Here is a 23567-nt window from a genome sequence, read left to right as displayed (position 1 = left end):
AGAAGAAGAAGAAGAAGAAGAAGAAGAAGAAGAAGAAGAAGAAGAAGAAGAAGAAGAAGAAGAAATGTAAGCTCAGGATATTATAAAAACCTACTCTAGAGGCCAGGGAGATAGCTCAGTAGAATAAGAGTTTGCCTGGCAAGCACAGAGGCCTGAGTTCAATCCCTGGTTCTGTAAAAAAACAAAAAACAAACAAACAAAAAACAAAGATCTACTCAATTTTTAGAAAAAGCTCCTGAATTTATTATGCCAATGTTACAAATTTCAATTTGGTGATCCAAGTACAGGTTTGCCTTAATTCTACAGCTTTCTTAATAAACTTGGTTTTGACCTTTAATTGAGGAAAATGGGTCAGCGTAGGGGACATACCTGTGATATAACTTTCTAGAGCCTTTGGCACAAGTGATTTAGCGAGCTTCAGGTCCTCCAGAGAGCATTTGCCTGACTCCAGGCCAAAGGACATCCCCATGCGCTTCAGCACTTCTATGTCATCATGGATCTCAAAGGTGTTGTCAAAATTAAAAAGATATTCAAACCTGAAGGACAAAACAAAGTAAAAATAAGGCTTTCCATGGTACTGTAGATATATGAATAGTTGTGGACCCTGCACTTTTATTTATTTTATTTTTTTTGGCGGAACCGGGGATTGAACTCAGATCCTTGCATTTGCCAGTCAAGCACTTATCCTACTGAGGCATCTCCCCGGCCCCTTAAAACCAACTGACAATATATGGGACTCTGGAGCTTTTTTTTTTTTTTTTGGCGGAACTGGGGATTGAACTCAGATCCTTGCGTTTGCCAGTCAAGCACTTATCCTACTGAGCCATCTCCCCGGCCCCGACCCTGCACTTTTAAAGAGCCAAGACCTAAATTTAGCCATGGTACTACAGACTGTTACCATTTAGAGCACTGAGTCATTTTATTGTGTTCAGGGGGAAGGAATGACCTTTCAAATAATCCATTTCTAATTAAAATAGCTTTCCTGAGACAGACCACAGAAGTCCATATTTTTGTTTGTTTTTGAGACAAAGTCTTGTGGTATAGTTCAGGGTGGTATTGAACTCATTATGTAGCCCAGGCTAACCACAATGTGGTAATCCTCTTGCCTCAGTCTTCCGAGTGCTAGGATTATAGGTATGCACCACCACACTTCATTTAACTCCATATCTTTTAGTCCTAATGTTTTGGCAAGCAGGAGACAGACATTCTGTTCTAAACCCAATGCTTTTCAAAGTTGTCTATAGTTCTGTCACAAAAGCAAAGCCTATTCCTGTACCCTGGGAGGTTGAGGCAGAAGTTCAAACAAGTCTGGGCAATTTAGCTACTTGGGGAGACCATGTCTCAGAATTAACAACACATAATTCGGCTGGGGATGTAGGCCATTGGAAAGGCCTTGGATTCCACCTCTGATATGAACAAAACAAAACAAGTCATTTTAGTTTGATGTGGTCTCCCTATTCCAGCTGGTTATTAGCTTTGAGGAAAACATATTTTGAATGCTAACTTCATTTTCATGAGTCAAGGGCTCACTACAGAATACTTTAGCTAACCATAAACAGAAGATCTGTTTTGCTATGTCTGTGGTATGGTCTTGCCTGCTATGTTGCCCAGGCTGGTGTCAAATTCCTGGGCCTATGCAATCCTCCTGCTTCAGCTCCCAAGTAGCAGGGACTATAAGCATATACCAGTATGCTTGGGTTAAATGAAAGACAACAAATGCTTCAATCTCTCCCTAAAGATGAAGTAGCGACATGTTTTTAAGAAAAAGTGTTACATGTAACACGTATGTAGCACACTGCCACATGTTCTTACAAAGGGCCTGATCCAGGCATCCAGCTGCCCAACTAAGACACAATCCTCCATGTCCTCTGCTGGGCCTGTGACACCTTCATCAGGGAGGGACAGAGTGAAGGTATAGCTAGTGGGACAGTAGTGGCTTCTACCTTGCTGTGGAATTTCTATTAAAATCATGTGAGGGTGAAGTGTTTTATAACAGATATCTTAGGTCAGGGAAAACCTTAACTTTTTTTTTGTGGTACTAGGGTTTGAACTCAGGACCCTTCACTTGCCAGGGAGGCGCTTATTATATTGAGCTATCTCCCTGGCCAAACCTTAACAATTTGAAGCAAAATACCATGTTTAAATATTCTAACGTATATGAACGAAGTCCATTAATAAGTTTTTAGGAAAAAATTGTGAAAGCATTCTTTGCCAAAGAGAGGATTTCAGGCATCTGTTAAAAGCAATAGCTTTATAAACTTAATCCTCATTGTAGGAAAGTCTCCTGCCTAATTAAGGGGATGACTGCATCACCACAGTAACCGACAGCAGGGGCCACACAGCCTTGAGTGTGTACATCACTTTCAGCACTGAGTGTGTACCCATGCAGAGCGGCTGGGCCAGGCCTAGGTCTGAGGTACCTGAGGTACAGCGCCCTAGATTCTGGTCTGGGAGAACAGTGTTTGTGGTCTGCTAAGCTGATGATTTTGGAGTTCCTTGATACCCTTTCTAAAGGCTGCCCTAGGAAAAGAATTTTATAATCTTCCACATAAGCTTTTGAGAGTAACTACAAGGTAAAGACTGGGGGATATTTCCTAAAAAGATGTTAACAGTTCTTTTAGATATAGGTTTCTGCAAAGGATTTATAAACTCATAAATATAATTCAGATGTATAACATCTGCTGACTACTGGGCTGAACCCTGTATAAATTTATCTATGTTTTGTAGACTGGCAACATAAAACACTGTCATTCTTTTTTTTTTTTTTTTTTTGAGATAGTGTTGCTATGTAGTTTGGGCTGCCTTGAACTCAGTATGTAGTCCAGGTTGCCCATGGACTTGCAATGATCCTCCTGACTCAGCCTCCAAAGTGCTGGGATTACAGGTATGCATCATCATGCTTAGCTGTAATTCCTATGTTTGTAGAGGAAGGTACAAGATCTCAGAGGGCCTAAAAAACCTGAAAAATGGATCTGGCTGACTTTATAACTTCTGTAGTCTCTACTATTTGTTATGTTTGTGTCAAATATTTTTGAAACCCCTTCTCACTGTATTCATCTTTTTCCTCCTGTGTGTGCATAGTGTCTTCTTTTTGAGACCCAGCATCCTTGTGTGACAGAGATAGACAGGGAAGCATCGGCCTCCCCAGGCAGTCCTGGGCATGCCCATGACACTGATTACTAATAGTCTTCTTTCGCTTTTAGAAGAATCCCTATTCAGACAATTATTGCTGACTTTTGGTAGTAACGGCTAACATTTATAAAGTAAGTGCTTGCCTTGATGACCCTTTATAGGAATTAAGTCACCCATCCTCGTAATGGCTGAGAAGACACAGAAGTCTCATGGTACTGGGCACAGCCTAACGATCACTGGTTTTCATGAAAGGTAAAAATAAATTACAGAGGAATTCACTATTTTTTCTTGCTATGATAAATATGAGCATCAATTTTAATTAAAATGTAGGATTTTTTTTTTCTTTTGACTGGCTTAAGGGCAGGTCTGGTAAGGCTTGAAGAGCTGGGGATCGAACCATGGTATCCTGCACCTGTATTTGTTTAACTAGGCACTTAAACAACTGAGCTAACAGGCAGGCCCCCTTTAATTAAAATGTAAAAAAATAGAAAAGTAAAATGCCTAGCACCTTCACGTCTATTTATTACTAAGGAAAAGCACGTAAAACTATGACATGATAAAACAGAAATGATTGTTTAATGCTATCTGTTGATCTAGTAATAAACTATAATACTGATCACCAGTAATCTACCTTGTCCTACACCCTCAGTGATGTCTAATTTACAACAGTTGCTGCTCAAAATTAGCACATCTGCAGCACCTCACATCATGGGCCATGACAAACACATCACAGGCAGTAGAGTACAGGCACAGGACCAGGACAGGGACCGGGGCCAGGATGGGAATCAGTACAGGGACTGGGGCCAGGACAGGAATCCAGGACAGGAATTCAGGCAGCAGGGTGAGTGATGGGGTCACACTAGCCCAAGGCAGCACCCCGCTCTATGGAAGCCAGCCCTGCCCAGAGGGCACCACCTCTCTTCCCCACTAAGGGAAGGCCCCGATCCTACTCACTTGTCGCTGGAGATGCTGCAGTCTATGACTGTTTTCCTGCTTGTGTTGATGATTATAAAGGGCAGCTGAATGGTGGAGTTCAGTGCTGGAGGGCCCTGGTTTTGCTGTTCATTTTGTCGATTTCTCTGTACCAGGTTTTTGAAAGCAATTTGCTATAATGTTCAATAAAAAGAAAATGGTAATTTAATGTAGATAGGTGAGTTAGAATTTAAATGAGTACATTTAAATAAAATTAGAGAATTTAAAGGGACAGTCCACTTATAGTACTGTACAAAAATTATGTATTTTAGAAAAAAGATTAGAATGGTTCTACACCGTAAGTACACTTCAAGGGGAAAAATACACACACACGTGAGATCTAACATGATCTGAATGACCCTGGTTTTCAATACCCACAGAAACTGGACCTCACAGATCTGAGGAGCCCAGGAACATGTGAGTGACAGCAACACCAAGTGAGCTGTCCCACAGCTTCCTAAGAGTTGAGGGTCAAATAGTACCCTTTTTTCTTTTGATTCGAGACAGGGTCTTTCTATGTATGCAGGCTGGCCTGGAACTCACAGTGATCTTCTTGCCTCAAGAGCTAAAGACAGTGAGCTTCTGCAATACTGTTTTTTTTTGTTTGTTTGTTTGTTTTTTTTTTTTTTTGCAGTACCAGGGACTGAACTCAGGACCTTGTGCTTGCCAAGCAAGCACTTATTCTATTGAGCTATCTCCCCAGCCCCCAGTACTGGCTCTTTTTGAACAAGGAAAATGTATTGTAAAATTTCATAGCTGGGAAGACTGTATGTAGTTCATTTGTTTTCATCTGCTCATGAAACACATGATGGTTTTAAAAATACCTAAAGTTAGAACCATTCATTCCTTTTATCAGCCTGTTACATCTTCTCTTCCTGTAGTGAGAGTTCCAAGTTATTTTTCAACTCTTAGGCCCAGGTATGTTTATCTCAGGTCTGGGCCTTAACTAAAGCTTGATTAGGAACATTATTATCTTAGCTGGGCACAGGGACAGATACCTGTAGTCCCCCGCTTTCTGGGAGGGCAAGGTTAGAGTACCATAGGTTCAAGCCCAGTATTGGGATATATATATATATATATATATATATATTTTTTTTTTTTTTTTCTTAAAATGGCTTGCTATGATCTCCCTAAGAAGTGAACATTTATTCTTAAAATGCATAAAATAGAATGGACTCCAATTTATTCTAGCCCTAATGGTATACCCAAAACTCTGCTATCAATGTCAATCACTACCATGCACAATGGAGTACCACTCTGACATCAAGGTAACTTTGAGTCATATGACATTATGTGAAAAAAATCAGACAAAGGCATAAAGATCATGTGGTTTCTCTTATTCAAGAAACCCAAAACTGTAGGGGCCACCAGATAGCTCAGCAGACTAAAGTGTCAGGCAGACACAGGGACCAGGGTTCAATCCCTGGTGAGCCAAGGCGCCCCAGCCCCAGCCCCACCCCCAGGGTGCTCTGAGATGGCTACTGAGACTGGGTGTGGTGGCGTGTGCTTATAATCCCAGCACTTGGGAGGATGAAAACAGGAGGATCACTATGAGTCTAATCTATGTAGTGAGACCCTGTAGATCCCGTACTAAATACATAACAAAAAGAAACCCAAATTGTAAATAGCACAATAAAAGATAACAGGAAGTACGGAAGACAGCTCTTTCTCAAATGGGAAGGGGATAAAGAGATGAAGGACAAGGAGAGTGACAAGGAGGGAACAGGGGAGAAAAAATTAAGATGTGTTATGTGCATGGACCAACTCCATAAAGAGCAGAAACAGAAATCACTATCATTCTTTCTGCTGGTGGACACCGCGGAGGAAGCATCATCAGGCTCTCTTCCGACTGCCGTCATGTCTAAGTCAGAGTCTCCCAAGGAGCCCGAACAGCTACGGAAGCTCTTCATCGGAGGGCTGAGCTTTGAAACAACTGATGAGAGTCTGAGGAGCCATTTTGAGCAATGGGGAACACTCACAGACTGCGTGGTAATGAGAGATCTGAACACCAAGTGTTCCAGGGGTTTTGGGTTTGTCACTTATGCCACTGTGGAGGAGGTGGATGCCCCCATGAATGTAAGGCCACACAAAGTGGACGGAAGAGTTGTGCAACCAAAGAGAGCTGTCTCAAGAGAAGATTCTCAAAGACCAGGTGCCCACTTAACGGTGAAGAAGATCTTTGCTGGTGGCATTAAAGAAGATACTGAAGAACATCACCTACGAGATTATTTTGAACAATATGGAAAAATCGAAGTGACTGAAATTATGACTGACCAAGGCAGTGGAAAAAAGATAGGCTTTGCTTTTGTAACCTTTGATGACCATGACTCTGTGGATAAGATTGTCACTCAAAAATACCACACTGTGAACAGCCACAACTGTGAAGTGAGGAAAGCCCTGTCCAAGCAGGAGATGGCTAGTGCTTCATCTAGCCAAAGAGGTCGAAGTGGTTCTGGAAACTTTGGTGGTGGTCGTGGAGGAGGTTTTGGTGGTAATGACAGTTTCGGTCACGGAGGAAACTTCAGTGGTCGAGATGGCTTTGGTGGCAGCTGTGGTGGGGGTGGATATGGTGGCAGTGGAGATGGCTACAATGGATTTGGTAATGATGGAAGTAATTATGGAGGTGGTGGAAGCTATAATGAATTTGGCAATTACAACAGTCAGTCTTCAAATTTTGGACCCATGAAGGGAGGAAACTTTGGAGGCAGAAGCTCTGGGCCCTATGGAGGTGAGGCCAATATTTTACCAAACCACGAAATCAAGGTGGCAATGGTGGCTCCAGCAGCAGCAGTAGCTATGGCAGTGGCAGAAGGTTTTAAACCCTTCCAGGAAACAAAGCTTAGCAGGAGAGGAGAGCCAGAGAAGTGACAGGGAAGCTACAGGTTACAAAAGATTTGTGAACTCAGCCAAGCACAGTGGTGGCAGGGCCCAGCTGCTACAAAGAAGACATGTTTTAGACAATACTCATGCGTATGGGCAAAAAACTCGAGGACTGTATTTGTGACTAATTGTATAACAGGTTATTTTAGTTTCTGTTCTGTGGAAAGTGTAAAGCATTCCAACTAAGGGTTTTAATGTAGACCTTTTTTTGCACCCATACTGTTGATTGTTAAATGTAATAGTCTGATCATGATGCTGAATAAATGTGTCTTTTTTAAAATGTGCTCTGAAGCCATCTTGGTTAACATCCCCAACAGTGTGAAATTAGAATTCCTTCAGGGTGATGCCAGGTTCCATTTAAAATTTCTTTACAATTGCTTGGTTAAAGAAATCATTGTCTTCAGAGACCTTGGTGTAGTTGAACTGACAGTTACTATTGTGACCTCTGAATTTGACCATTGAAAAGGTCACCCAAGCAAACAGTCAGCTACTTGGTTATAAAAATGATTGTTGGCACATCCTATAAATCTAAATTGAATAATGGTACCAGATACAATGATAGATGGGATTGAAGCTGTGTATCATCCATTACCATGTGTAATCAATAAACGATTTAATTCTCTTGGAAAAAAAAAAAAGAAATCACTATCATTATCAAATACTCCCTAACTATTCACACGTTTTAATTATTTCTATTACATATCTTTATTATTTTGTTTCCAAAGAATTCACATTGTTTTATATTTATTGTTTAATCCATTTACTAGTGAGGGGAAGATGTGTTCAAACCCCAGAACTGAGAAATATAGGACGTGTGAGCGCCTCTGCCTGGCTTCTCCTTCCCTCTGGGAGAACTCACATCCTGGGGGTGCTCCCCATCCCTGCCTGGCTTTGTGGCCCAAAGCAGCGGTGGTGAACCCTTTAGAGGTGCCCAAACAGCAACCCAATACCCATTTATTTATTGCAAAGTGCCAACACTGTAATTAAAGCTGAAAATCTGATGCTTGGTGTTGGGGCAAAATAGCTCACGTGCTGACAGAGGGCTCTGCGAGCTTGCTGCAGCTCCTGGGGCACAGGTCTGCATGCTACACTGGAGGATGGTGGGCTGTGAACAGTGGCAAGGGAAATTCCATACAGACGCAATCATCATCATCATTGTCATGATAATAATAAAATATATATGCATTTGGTTTTAGAGACTGAACACTAAGACTTACACACACACACAAAAAAACCCCCCAAAAACAGCGCTTTTTTATTGTGAGGCGCAGTCTTGCTGAACTGCCATGCTGCCCAGACAATGCCTGAACCTGTGTTCCTCCTGCCTTATCTCCTAGAGTGCTGGGGTTACAGACACACACCTCCACTCCTGATTCACATCCTTACGTATCACATATCGTGCAAGACTGTGTGCATTTAATAGCACCCAAGACTTCCTACACGAAGAAAGCAGTGAAAGCAATTCACTTTTTTTGTCTTTGCAGCAATGGTCCTGGAGCCCAGGGTGCATATATGGTAGACACTTGCTGTGTGACTGAACTATACCTCAAACCCACTTTGTTGTTACTGTTTTTTGAGATGGACTCTCACTGTGCAGTTCAGGCTGGCCTTAAATTCACTATGTGGCCCAAGACGGCCTCAAACTTGCAATGATCTTCCTGCCTCAGCCTCCCGAGTACTGGAATTACAAGTGTGCAGCCTGACACCCAGCTTGTATTGATAGATTGGTTGACTGAGATAGTGTCTCACTATGTAGTTCAGGCTGGCCTTAAGTTTGCTATGTTGCCAAGGCTGGCCTTGACCTGATGGTGATCCTCCTGCCTCAGCCTCTTAAGTGCTGAGACTATAGGTAGATACCACCATGCCTGTCCTCAGCTTGCATATTTTAATAGTAAAAATAAATATTACTTGCCATTTTCACTAGAATAATTTTCTTATTTGCTGCCCTCTGATTAATTTCTTTTAGCTTTTCTTTTTCTGACTCAAAATTAATTTCAAGCCAGGGATACAGCTCCGCAGCACAGTGCCTGCCTGGCAAGTACAAGGTCCTGAGTTTGATTCCTGGTACCACAAACAACAACAATACATTTCAGAGTCTGAATAACTTTAAGTGTGTTCCTTTCTGGAAAAGATTCAAGGTCTGGGAGGAACAACATAGGACATGTAGATTATAGGTATAATTTATGTACACTATTTCCTTTCACTCACGTTACAAGGGATAAATGGGAGGTAGTGGCATATAGGTAGTGTCACTGCATGTGACCTGAGTGAGTTAGGAATTTACTTTAAAAAAATGAAGCTAAATACTTAAGTGTTCAGAAACAACTAGTTTATTTTCTGACAACTTCAAAAACAGCCCCAACTCTCCACAATGGGTAGGGAATGCCTAGGGTGTTCCACCACCAAACTACATGTACCCAGGCCTTTTCATTTTGAGAAAGGATCTCCTAAGTTGTTCAGGCCGGCCTCAAACTTGTGATACTCCTGCTTCAGTCTCCTAAGTAGCTGGAAACACAGAGGTGTGCTGCCGTGCCCAGCTACAACTTTGAAACATTAGGAGGAAGCAACCTATATGTTGATCAGAAGGTGCTTTCAGTTATACTTCTGGGTTCAGCTTAGTTTGGAGAAAGCTGTTTCTGTGTATGTTGACAGGTTGTCTCTAAGTTGAAATCTGTAAATACAGTATTTGGTTTGAGGGATAGTAGAGGAAATTTAGGACTTAAAAAAATAGTAGTGAGATCTTCCCTATACCACCAGAGAAAAAATATTCAACCTCTTTCTTTGTGCTGGTCACGTAGAGATGGCCTATCTGTATGAGGGCAAACAGATGATTACAGGCACGCTGATGAACAGGGTGCTTAAAAAAAAAAAAGTATGACAAAAAAACCAACATTCCAGAATGCTCCATGAAGGTTCTGAGGAGCTGCCAAGAAAATCCTAACACAGGATTTAGAGACTCTCGGCAGGGTGGGAGGTACTACAGGTTACCATACAGGGACAAGGACAACTCAGAAGCAGCCAGGGAAGAAGAGGACAGCGGGAGAGTGGAAGGAGGAGTTCTTGCAGGATTCCACAGACAGTAGCACAGGAATGAACTCAGCTTTCAACTTTTTTCCTAAAGTAGCAGAATACTCTCTTCTAAGCAATTAACAAAACCTTACCTGGAAACACAGTATGAAAAATACATAAAATGCTTGCTCCATGGGGCTCAATCTAAGAGCTAGGCACAGAACACAGTAGAAAAAGAAGCCACTGACCAGGAGGCGTCTGTGCTCAGTCTGCCTCACCTGCGGCAGCTCTCTTCCCCACCTCCTTTCCTCTTTCTTCCTCACAGGTCATCCCCAGACTCCTAGAAAACTGAGTGTCTTCTCCTGCTCTCTGATTTGTATACGAAGGTAAAAAAACAAAACCCAAAGAAAATACAAGCATCTAGAAAGTGAGAAACCATCACTCATGATACCTAAGAACACAAGATTCTGACCATTGGACAAAGTAAGTATTGAGAAAGTGAAGTTGCTATAGTATTTGCTAATGTTTTGCTACCTTTAGTGTAGAAAAGTGCATTGCATCAAACATCAAATAGGAACTAGTTATTTAAATTAAAGTGGATTCAAATCAAAGTGGATATGTCTGATGGTAAATATCTTCATAGAAAGACATCTTCCTGAGAAAGGATAGTCTCTAGCTCATTGCATAGTCTGTGATTAGACTGAAAATGGCCAAACTGTACTTTCTGCTAAAAATACATTTTTATACCAACTGCAGTTAAAACAACAGTATACCTTGTGATTTACCTTCACATAATTTTATTTTTATTTTTTTCTGTATTTTAGGGAAGGGCCCACAGGATGTTCAGGGTCTCACTACTAGATTGGACACCTGATTCTCCTGTTTACACCTCCCAAGTGCTGAGATTACAGGCATGTGCTACCACGCCCAGTCTCAATTGCAATCTCAGCATGCCTGGGGGCAGGGCTGGCCCAGCAGGCTCTGGGATAGAACCCCCAGCCCCTGCGCCTGTTTGTAGGCACTTTAATCTGCTGAGCTATTTGGCCGGCCCTCACATGATTTTTATACAAGGGTTCTATAAAACTTCTGAAAAGTTACTGAAGTTCTAGGCTATTATCGCAAAAAATATGAAGACTTTTTTTTTTTTTTTTTGAGAAACTGGAGATTGAACTCAGGCCCTTGCGCTTGCCAGGGAAACACTTATTCTACTGAGCCATCTCATCTCCCCAGCCTCTGAGATTTTTTTTACACTACAAAATTTCTTTTTCTTTTTTTCTCTTTGTGGTACTTGGGACTGAACTCAGGGCCTTCCAACTGAGCACATACCCTCAGTCCTGTGGTAGTTTCTCCCTGGGATGATAAATTGATTTTGCTGGGCTTGGACTTGCAATTCTCCTACCTCAGCCTTCTAGGGTGCTGAGATTATAGGCACGCACCCCGTCCAGCCCACTTGCTCTTCCCTCCTTTCCCTCTGTCTACGCTAGGGACCCATGAGCAATTTACTTTTCTTAGGCAGAAATGCATTTTACAGGGGCCAGGGAGATGGCTCAGTGGAATAAGCACTTCCCTAGCAAGCACAAGGGCTTGAGTTCAACCCCCAGTTCCACAAAAAAAAAAAAAAAAATAAATAAATAAAATAAATAAAATAAAATGCATTTTACCTTTTGGTATTTGTATAAAACTTACCAAGTCATTGTTATTCGTTGATTACTGATGGATTTGATTATTTTACTTAAAGCACTTAAAAGTTATTTAGTACTATAGATACTCCAATATAAGGACAAAATAAATAAAGAGACCCTGACAGCTTATGCTTGGAGTAAGGCAGACATTGGAAGGGAGCTGCAGGGCAGGAGTGGATGCCCACGAAGACATCCAACAGCAATGGCTAAGACTGGGAGAGGCACCTGATTACAAAGCACACTGACCTCAAAAGCAAGCAGTGGAGAAGAAAAGCACAGGTAGGGAAGGTACTCAGCACACCCCAGAACTTACCTGTAGGAGAAGTTCTTGCAGCTGGGCCCGCTTCTGCTTTATCCGTTCTATCCGCCTCTGCTTCTCTATCTTTAAAATATAAGTTATAAAACAATACAAGGTACCACTCTATTTTCAGACACTTATTCTAAAACATTAAGAATTTTCCCTAGAAAAACTCAGTCTACTCTGTTGAACAAGGCAAGCTCTCCCGCTTTGGGGAAAGGGCTGGGTAGTAAAGTAAGCACAACAGAACCGGGTCCACAGTCACCACAAATGGAACCTGGCCACGAACCCACATGAGTGCGCAACAATATTTCAGAGACAGCTGTAGAGATAAGGCAGGACTGAAAAATATGGTCAATATTTAAAATTAAAAAGAAATTATCACAGTAAAAGACACACTGCCATTAATTCCCTTCGAAATCCACCCCTCCAACACACATGTCTCATCCTTGTCGCTGCTCTCTGAAGCAGTTCAGAAGTCCTCTTTTCTGGCTTTCCGTGGGCTGTCATGACTGACTTGATGTTCTGAATCAATTCAAAACATTTATCTTTCATGGTCATTCTGACTTTGGGGAGGAGCCAGAAGTGCCCAGGGCCAGCCAGTGACTAATGTGGCAGAGGACATGCCGTGCTGGGCGGAGCACAGCAACAACAGTCACAGCATTTTGGATCACACCTCTCAAAGACACTCATGTACAAGGATTTAAGAGAACGGAACAGAACAATAAGATCCTTAAGTTCAGATGGGATAATGATGTTCAAAGTGAGGAGGGTATTTTGAACGGGATTAGTAGTAGTATGCTTACTGTAATAAATTTCTTTTTTTTTTTTTTTCATGGTTAATTTTTTATTATTAAAAATACATATGTTTCACAGCTTCTTTGTGTGACATAATTATGAAACCATTCCAATCTATTTTTTTTGGTCTGCTTCCAAAACCCAACAATAATGGCAGTATCTTCATATCTCAAAGGAACAGGAAGTCAGATTCTCAATAAAGTTTCTAGTTGTGAACACCAAATACATTAAACAAACCTACAGCGATTATATGATCACATGAACAGATCCTGTAAAATTTTAAGAGTTATTTTTAGGTGTGCAAAATATTATTGAGGGACTTGATTTGGTTCAGAATCCCTCAACTAGAAAGGAGCACACATGGGTGCCAGTGACTGTTCCTAATTGGCTTGGAAAAGTGTAATAAATTTCTAAGCATCCACTCTGTATTTTGATAACCCAGTGTATGAAAGCAGTCCTGTAAGAATATAATAGACCATAAAAAAATATAAAGACCTAGAAGCTCCTATTTCATAGTGACACTAGCACAAAGTGTCACCCATATATCCATGGTGACTCTGGTATAAACAAAGTCAACTTCCCTGATAGTCACATGAAAGAGCACATAGGATTACGTACAGTGCATGGTACTTGACCATAAGTGACGGCTTATGTATGCACTCTACTTTTTCATCACTGTTAGACTCTGCTCCTACTTATAAAAAGTGCACAGTCAGCAGCATGCCATGTCACGTGGGTAGCAGCCTCACACCACCACGTTCACCATGACTCCTGACTGCACCAAGAGGCCACTGAGTGATGAGCCCGCACCACTAGGCTCTCCTCCTGATTCTATCTTAGGATGCTTACACAACACAGCAATGAAAGCAGCCATGGACACATCTTTTGGGAATGGATTTCCCACGGCTAAGTGACACATGACTATAATTGGTATGCAACATTTGATGTTATTACTATTAAAATTCTTATCAAAGGCAGCAGTGCCACTTAATTTATATTTAGTTTATGTTTCAGTACTCAACTAAGCATTTTATGTAATTATCTTAATTCATCTTTACAAACAGCTTATGATTTTTTTTTTTTTTTTTGAGACAGGGTCTTGCTATGTGGTTCAGACTGTCCTTGAGCTCACTAGTCCAGGCTGGCCTTCAACTCCCAGTGATCTTCCTGCCTCAGCCTCCCCAGGGCTGGGATTATAGATATAAAGTACTATGCCTGGCAAAGTTTTTGGTTAAATGAGTAGAGCTGCCAACAGAGATACCTTATTGTTTAAGGTACACCTTCCACTTACAGAAAGATAGAACTTGTGGGACAGATTTCCTGGCTTTAAACTGCTATTTTTCTCAATCCTACAAGTAGCTAGATAGCAGTTATTAGGCTGTGAATGTCCTTGCAGTTGAGTCTCTCACTGTCTTCTTGTATAGGAGGTTATTGGTTTGGATGGAGCTGCATTTGGCCCACATTAAGCCAAAACACAGCTCTGGGTGCTGAAATATCCTGCCACCAAGCCAACTTAAGTTGCTTCTCTCATCTTCTAAGAAAGCAAGAGAGTTAACATCTAAACCCCCAACAGGCCAGCCTAAGGGAATGTCCCTTTGCTTTAATCTTTGTAAGGAAAGTAACTTTTTTTGACTGGGGATGGAATTCAGGGCCTTGAGCTTGCTGGGCAAGTGCTTATGCCACTGAGCTATCTCCTTAGTCCTTTTTTGTCTTTTTGAGAACACAGTCTTGCTATGCAATTCAGGCTGGCCTTGAGCTCACTGTGTAGTCCAGGCTGCTCACCAGCTCGACATGAAATTCTTGCTTCAGTCTCCAGAGTGCTGGGATTACAGGTGTGTGCCACCATGCCCAGCTACGTAAGTAACTTTAAAATGACAATTCACTTTTTGTTCTGTTTCTTTCTTCAGTCTTTTTTTTTTCTTATAAAAAGTCAATCTCCTATGTTTAGAATACTCATTCTATTATACTTACAATGAAGTGTTTCCTTATTCTGAAGTCACAAATAAAGACGATTAAGATCTTTATTTTTTTTTAATATTTTTTAAATATTTATTTATTTGTGTGTGTGTGTGTGGCCAGCTCAGCCCACCAGGGGGCGGGGCTGGCTGGCATGTGGTGCTGGGGGTTCGAACCGTGGTCTCTGTGCTTTGCCAAGCTTGTTCCAAGTAGGTGCTTTAGACCACTGAGCCATCTCACCAGCCCCAAGACGATTAAGATCTTTAAAAGTTGTACTTTCATCTTTTGATTATTTCCTAATTGCTCCCTATCTATTCAGGTCTGCACTAGCACCACCCCTCTAAGAACCATCTCTACACTTGAGCCCTAAATTACTTAGAATTAACCCAGATATTACTATGGGCTCCTGCATTAGATGAGTTGCTGTAGGGGTTCCCCAGCACCCCCAGTCAGAGCCCTTCCTGCCCTGACACACCTGCAAACCTGGCTGCCACGTTTAACCCAGGCCACAGCCCAGCCCGCTCTCAGCCCCACTTCCATCCCTTACCTGTTTTTTGTTTCTGCATTCCAGGTCCACCCGCCCTTAGTCACTTGGTAAACTCCTATTCTTCCCTCAGGACTAACTCCAGGGTTATTTTCCTGGTAAAGACCTTCATTACCTCTCTTTCCAGAGAAACTACACATACTTTTTTAGAGGAACAATCATATTGTTTTCTCCTTTCTGGTGCTGGAGATGGAGCCTAGAGCCTAAATAAGCACGTTCCACTAAGCCACACTCCCAGTCTAGTGTGATCATAGATTTTGGCAACTCTTTTACATTTTTCCTCTCCCCAGTCAGACCCTTAATTTTAGGGTCAAGTTTTGTCTTGTTTAACCATATGGTTAAGCACATGGTATGTGTTATAAATTTTTGCTGAATGAACTTTTGGTATCACTTTAATATTACTGATAATATAGTTAAAATGATATTCAGATAAATTCTATGTTAGGAGGAAGAAAGTGGAAGACATTTCCATCCCAGCATATGACAACATTAATTTTAAGCTCTGATGAATGAATGGTTTCTCCAGCCATTCACAACTATAAGATACCAAATAATCATTGGCTGGGAGAAAGAAAAGACTGAGAAATACATAAAATTAATTTTATTTCTCTAAAAGCTATCATTAATCCTTGGTTTATTCCATTTATGGCCATGAAAGTAAAATTAGGTCATACCAATTTAGCAACAGAATGTTAGGGAACATGTTCACTTAGAGAAGATTTTCTATAGTGCTTCAAGTTAATAGAATTCACAATGTTTCACACGTTCCAAATTTCTGTAAGCTAAGCATTCCACACTTTTTTTTTTTCTTCACACATTGATAGACACAACCTAGATGCCATTCTGTTGGTACTGCCCCTAAACTTGAAGGGAAAATTTAACTTTCATAGCTACATGCAGAATGTTATATAACCAATCTAGGAACCAGCCAGCCTGACCCACACAGCTTTGCTATGCATCAAAAGATTTACTAGAATAAGACAATTCTATGACAGAATTCACTAACAATGTATTACATAGGTGCTTAGAATTAAAGTGGAGTGAAATCAGTGTCTTCTCTAACAAACACCAAAATCAAATTTAGTCATTACATAATTTAAAAAATTAACTAACTGCATGCTATGTTTGTAGCTCCTCCAAACTCTAAAACTCTACATTGTTAAAAGACAATGTCAGCACAAATGAATAAACAACTGGGAATATTTTACTATTATATGATTGCTGGCATATTTCTAAACTAAAGTTCTTCTGATATAAAATAACACAAACTACTGCACAAAAATTGACATTCCTCACTTACCTCCAGGTTTTGACATTCCTGAGCAGAATTGGTAGGCAGACCAATCCATTTGATTTCTTTTTTTTCCTTTGAAATTATGTTCATTGCCATTAGCACATTTAAAGCATCATAAACTCTTCGCCTAATGTTCTTCTGATCGTAAGCCTGCTAAAAGATTTTTAATGAGTCATAAATGTTAAGGGTTAAGATGGCCATATATTATTAAATTAATAATGTTATAATATCTTTAAAGTACTGAAAGAATTCTATGCTCAGTAAAAATAACCTTCAAGGCTGGCCAAATAGCTCAGCAGACTAAAGCGCCTGCTTCGGCAGAGTGCAGCGGCCAGGGCTCAATCATGGCATGTCGTGCCGGCCCCTCCAAGTGCTTGGGAGGCTGAAAACAAGAGAATCACTATGAGTCCAATCTACATAGTGAGACCCTGTGTGTACCCCTTGTATAACCTGTCCTAAATTCATTTTAAAAAATCCTCCAAAATTAAAGATGAAATAAAGATACTTTCAAACAATATGAAACATAAGATAATCTTAGGAATAAAAATTATGTAGTATCATATCTATATTTAAAAAATCCTAAAAGGATTTCTTCAACAGGATAGAATGAAAAACAACTCAAAAGGTTAAAAAAAAAAAAAAAAATCACTGGGTGCAACAGTGTGTGCTTCTAATCCTGAAGCAGGATGATCACTGGGAGCTTGAGGCCAGCCTGGGATAGACAGTGAGTTAAAGGCCAACCAGCACTATAACCTGAGACCCTGTCCCAACAAACAGACAAACTAATAGTATACACGCATCTATGTCATCTCAAAAAGAAGCAGTGGAAGTATTCTAAGATCTGGATTTTTTTTTTTTTTTTTTTTTTTTTTGTGGAACCAGGGATTGAACTCAGGCCCTTGCACTTGCCAGGGAAGCACTTACTCCACTGAGCCATCTCCCTGGCCCCAAAGGTCTGGATTTTAAACTTAATTAAGAATGCATACTTTAAGTTCTAGGTAAATTTGTGCTTCTTAAAAATGTTGCCCACAGACCGATTCTCATTGGCAAATATTTTTCAGTTCTCAGTAGAAATAGGAACTTGCACCAAAATATAATAAATATATCACCAAGCACCCTATTGCATTCAGCTGGCCCCTCCTTCCCTTCCTCTTTTTTTTTGTACAAAGACTTTTTTTTCACTGAAGAAAAACTGTGATGACTTAAGACAGCATAACTTTTACTTACTAATGACAAGGAGTCCCTAAGAACACAACCCAGTTAGTTAAATGATGGTGGAAGCCCAGGAGTGGTAGTAAATGCCTGTAATCTGAGCTACTTGAAGGCCTAGGCAGGAGGACAATCTAATTCAAGGCCAGCTTGGACACCTCAGAAAGACTGCCTCAAAATAAAAGGCTAAACTCTGCCTGGTGGCACAGGTCTAATCTTAGTATGCTGTGAGGCTGAGGCAGGAGAACCACAAGTTCTTGTCCAACAGTGATTTAGCAAGACCATATCTCAAATTAAAAAATTAAAGAATAAACTGGGAATGTAGTGGAAAAGTCCTACTTAGTACAAAAGAAAAACATTGGGGGCCAGTTGACCATGGTAGCTCATGCCTATAATCTCCACGCTCTTGGAGGCTAAGCCAGGACAATTAAATGCTTGAGCTTAGACTGGTCAACTAAGAGAGAAAAGAACAAGGGCTGGTGATATAGCTCAGTGCAAAGGTCCTGGGTTCAATCCCCAGTATTGGGGAGGGAGATGGTAGAGAACACGAAGAATTCCTGACACTGTAGAAACAGTAAAAATGTAATAACAAATATCAAGGAGCAGCAAGATGGCAATGCAGATTTCTTTCTTTTTGATACTGGAAGAGGCAAACAAATTCTCTATGATGAATGTGATTGTTACATATATCCAAAATGTACAAATATAATCTAATAAAAATAAATAAATAAAGCAGACTAAGTAACGTGATAATAAGGCTTTTCGGTACAATCTAATCTACCTTAAGTCATAAAACAACAACAGTGTCACTATTCTTTTCAGAACTAGTACTAAGATAACCAATACAAATGTTGTGGTAGAGGGAAAAGATGGAAGCTGTGAATAAATATTAAGTGTACTAAGTTCCTTATTTTCCATGATAAACAGAAGACATCTAAAGGTGATAAACAATACATAAAGTGGTACAAAACATACCTAAAGCTATCAAGATAACCAACCAAAGAGCTCAGACTATAAGCCTTTCAAATCATGAGAAAAGTAACAGCAGTGAACAAACAAGAGAAAATTATTATTTATCCCTTCAGGTTGGGAGAACACAGTAATACCACATTAGATGTTGGAAAGGATGAGGAGAAATGCCTCGCTGTGGTAACAGCTGAATGAAAAGAAGCCATTCAGAGGGTTTCGAAGAGTTTGAGGGGCAGCCTGTGCAACATAGTGAGACCCTGTCTCAAAAACCCCCTAAAAAACATAAAATATCTATGTCAGAATCTATAAGGGTAAAAAAGCAGTGAATATTTAGTGCCAGGAAAGAGAAGAGAATATTAAATAGAGAACGTAATGGCAAATTGCAAGGTCAGTACACACAAAACAAAGAAACAGTTCTTTGGGAAAAATGTTCCCAAATAATTTTGTAAACAGATGAATAGAAGAGTTTCAAAGAATATATAAAATACTAACCTTAAGGGATACAGATAAAAAAAAAAAAAATGTAAGGGGCGGGGAGATAGCTCAGTAGAATAAGCTCTTGCCTGGTAAGCAGAAGGGCCTGAGTTCAATCTCCGGTTCCACCAAAAAATAGGGATATAGAAATTCTAAAAACAATCATTAAAGAGGGTCATGAAAACACTCTCTGCATCTTAATAACTGTACAAATTCCTACAACTATGCTTGAACACACCTGACTGTAAATTATTAATAAGGAAAAAATTAAATGTAAATGTCTATTTACATTTAATGTACACTTTCCTCTGAAATTCTACCTGAACTGCAAAAAAGGATGATGATTTCCACATAATACAAAAGAACGATTTCAGTAAGGCATAGTAGCACACACCTATAATCCCATCTACTCAGGGGGCTAAGATAGGAGGATTATAAATCCAAGTCCAGCCAGGACCATTCAACCAGATCTTGTCTCAAAAACAAAAAAAGGGCTGGGAGTGGTGGTGTATGCCTATATTCCAAGCACTTGGGAGGCTAAGGCAGGAGGATCACTGTCAGTTCAGAGCCAGCCTGGGCTATATAGCAAGTTCAAGGCCAGCCTGAAGTGCATAGCGAAACCCTGGCTCACAAAAGAAAGCAAGAGTCGAGCAGGCAGTTCTGTGGCAGGATGCTTCCCTAGCATACCTGAGGCTTTAATTACTTTGCATTTAAAGTAAAACAAAATAAACTGTATTGTGCACATGCATAAGGAATTTCTAGAACAATATTCAATAAATCAGTAAATGAATACTTCCCATAAGACGTACACACAGAGGAAGATGTATTTTTAAATTATATGCTGTTTTGTAAAACTAATTTTTTTAACAGCAGGATTTTAATAAACATGATCATATATTACTTTTCCAATTAAAAACAAGATTTTCCTGTACCAAATAAATAAATGATTAAAAATAAATATACATATATACACATATATATGTGTATGTGTGTGTATATATATATATATATATATATATTTTTTTTTTTTTTTTTAAACGTTTAGGCTGGATTCTGAATTCTACTCCTCTTGCCTCAGCCTACAAGTAACTGGCTTGCAGGCTTGCAGCACCATGTCCCCTAGGGGCACCTTTTCACACATGGTTAGGACTAAGGGAACTTAGAAGTTTAGATGGTATGGTACCACTCACAAGGCAGTATATATACTCTCACTTTACTTCTGAGAACAAACCTAGGCCAGTGGATGAAATCTGATAAGCATAGAAAACAAACAGGGGAATGCATTTTTTTGTTAATGTAATTAATTTGAGCCATCCTGAATTGTGTACGCTTGTAGGCAACATTAAAAAGTCAAAGCTCATTTATTAAAAAAATAAATAAAAAATAAAATAAAATAAAAGCAAGACTTTCTTGTTCATTTAAGGTAGTGAATAAAAGGTAAGATCCAGAAAGTACATGAAGTCACTGGTGAGTAAATGAATATATATCTACAAAAGATGCTCCTTCAGTAAACCCCCAAACTGTTTTTTCTTTTCTTTGTTTTTTTTGGAGGAACCAGGGATTGAACTCATGCTCTTGCGCTTGCCAGGGAAGCGCTTATTCCACTGAGCCATCTCCCAGGCCCAACGCAAACTATTTTTGAGACAGGGTCTTGCTATGTTAGAGTTCAGGCTACCCTTCAACTCATTATGTAGTCTGGGCTATCCTTAACTTGCAGCAATCCTCCTGCCTCAACCTCCCAAGGGTTGGGATTACAGGGTATTATAGGTGTGTGCACACCACCATGCTTAACTCCAAAATGTTTTGTGCCCCCCCCCCCCCCCGAACTGGGGATTGAACTCAGGCCCTTACTGAGCCATCTCTCAGGCCCCTCCAAAATGTTTTATTTATTTATTTTTTTAAACTGCCCTTTTTTTTTTTTTGGAATCGGGGATTGAACTCAGGCCCTTGTGCTTGCCTGGGAAGCACTTATTCCACTAAGCCATCTCCCCAGCCCCCAAAATGTTTTTTTTTTTTTAATGTATCTTTGTTTTTATAAGTAACAAAATAATTTTGCACCCCTCCCAAAAAAAAAAAAAACCCACAAAAAATCCTGAACATCTAATTAACAACACGAAGTAAAGGACTCTTAGCTTGTCTGCGCTTCAAATCTATGCCACAAACAACCTGAAGAGATGAACACTAGCACCACCCATCACAGGCCAGACCAAGCTCATGAGCTACCTACCGAATCAGCAGCCAAGTGATTACTGGAATTGGTGAACTCTGACACCAGTTCATCAGCTACTTCATTATATGATGTTGTACCTTTTCGTTGAACCTTCTCACACACTTTCATTGAAAAATGTCTCAAGCCTTTTCCATTTTTATCTCCTTTTTTGCTTCGTTTACTAGAAGAGAAAAAATAATTATGAAAAATAGTATATTCTATTTATCAGAGACTTACATTACAAAACTGTAAGGAAAATGTAAGTTTTTGCTTCAAGGGGTAAAATTTAAATTGAATACAAAAGAGAAAATGTTTTCAAATTTAATTTTTGTCTTAAGAGGCTAATAAAGGATAAAGTGCTTTCTCTACACATTATTCATTTATTCAGCAAACATTTACTGATGAGTTCCTGTTATATGACAGACAATATTACAGTGAAAATAAATCAGCAAAAGCGACGAAACCCCTGACCTTCTACAGCCTGCATACTAGTCAACACTTTCGTTTAATACTTACCTTTTGTTTACCATGTATATTATGTACACTGGCTTTCCCCTAAAATTAGAGTACTATTATTCTCAAATTTATACATCTACTTTTTTGGGGGGAAGCATGATAGGGATTGAACCCTGGGTCTCCATGAATGTTAAACACACACTCTATTACTGACCCACAGCCCCCAACTGTTAACAATTTTCTGGGAGGTGGTAATAAGAATAAAAGCAAGGTCTTCACCCTGAGCTGTATCCTCAGCCCATTTTTTATTCTGAGACACAGTCTTACTGAGGATCCAAAATGTCTAGGCTGGGTTTGAACTTGAAATCCTCCTGCTCAGCCTCCCAGAGGGTGACACAATACAGGTGTGTGCTATCATGGCCTCCTCCATTTTTACCTGAAGATCACTGGTATTAACATTGGATGTAAATCATTGGTTAAGTTTGGCTAATGCCAAAGCCTAAACTTTGATAATTTAATAGTTAAAATTTAGGAGGTGTAGTTCCACTACTATAGAGCATCAATTATATTCTAAGAACTGTGTTAGGCACTGCAATTACAAAGACTCAGGTAAAATCCTTTCCCTCAGTATGAGTCTTGGAAGATTTACAGAGAGAGACAGATATATAATGACAAGTAATCCCAATATAATAAAGTAAGTGCCGGGTCAGAATTACTCAGTGTCCTGTGTGAAGTACGAAGGGGAACATCTAATCTAACCCACGGGTAGGTGATCTGGGGAAGAACAGAGTGAAAAACCAAGGAAGGATGTTGGAAGGGCTTCCAAGAAGGAGAACCAGCAGCAGCAAGGCAGCCATCCAGATAGATCAACAGGTCAACTGTGTAAAGACTTACAAACAGAGCAGGGTAACCACAATATAAAATGCAAGGCAAATGAAGAAGAAGAAAAGTAAGGGAGAGGACAGGCTCTTAAATGCTATACAGAGAAACATGAACTACATCTTATAGCATTCCATCAGTGAGATTATATTTATTGATAATTTTGTACATGTTGTACTGTGGTGTTTACAGCAAGTAAAAAAAAAAAAAAGACATTGAGCATGCACTTTTATTAAAGAAAGGACATCTTCTTTCTTTTCCCTATGTTCCCCAACCTTCACTTACTCTGTGGAACAGGCATCTCACAACACAGATACTCTTCAGTGTGGTGAAGCCACTAAGTGATTTAAATGTGTGCATATGTGTTGAGGGGGCACATAATAAGGTTCTCACTAATAAAGAAATTCTTGCTGCAAAGGAGATTAATTTATAGAGGGAAAAAGAGTGACAGAAAGACAAGCTGAGAAGTTATTCCAACAGCCAAGGCAAGAAATGACAAGAACTGAAATTGGGGCAGTAGTAGAAGGAGATGGGGTTGCAAAACAATGAGACTTAACTTTTACATTAATCACACCCCTTTTAATCCAATATATCTAATATTGTATTTACAGAATTAATGTTTGATAGTTACTCATGGCTTTATTTGGCATTCATGTTCATTCTCTCTTTTTAAGTTTTTGTACTTTACCTACCTAGAGTGGTATATATCATTTAAAAATGATAGCATACTCTTCTTCTTAATTAAAATTTTTTTTCGGGCTGGTGAGATGGCTCAGTGGTCTAAAGCACCTACTTAGAACAAGCTT

General features: G+C 39.9%; 1 protein-coding gene across 9 annotated transcripts in view; it reads right to left on the bottom strand.

The window, feature by feature from the left end:
* Positions 1 to 23567, bottom strand: part of Tfdp2 (transcription factor Dp-2) — a 227714-nt gene that overhangs the window by 7475 nt on the left and 196672 nt on the right. For 7 of the 9 annotated variants that reach the window (XM_023712969.1, XM_023712975.1, XM_023712971.1 and 4 more), the window contains 5 exons: positions 21445 to 21607; positions 16572 to 16718; positions 11989 to 12057; positions 4087 to 4238; positions 370 to 536 (listed from right to left, as the gene is read on the bottom strand). In XM_023712969.1, coding sequence (XP_023568737.1) covers positions 370 to 536; positions 4087 to 4238; positions 11989 to 12057; positions 16572 to 16718; positions 21445 to 21607 — 698 coding nt within the window. The remainder of the gene's footprint in view (positions 1 to 369; positions 537 to 4086; positions 4239 to 11988; positions 12058 to 16571; positions 16719 to 21444; positions 21608 to 23567) is intronic. The other 2 variants (XM_023712970.1, XM_004629221.2) reach the window with 1 other exon arrangement.

This window comes from Octodon degus, unplaced genomic scaffold (assembly GCF_000260255.1).
Source record: "Octodon degus isolate 3935 unplaced genomic scaffold, OctDeg1.0 scaffold00028, whole genome shotgun sequence".
NCBI classification, from domain to species: Eukaryota; Metazoa; Chordata; class Mammalia; order Rodentia; family Octodontidae; genus Octodon; species Octodon degus.
The sequence above is the reverse complement of the archived record's forward strand: the minus strand, read 5'-3'. Positions and strand labels throughout refer to the sequence as shown.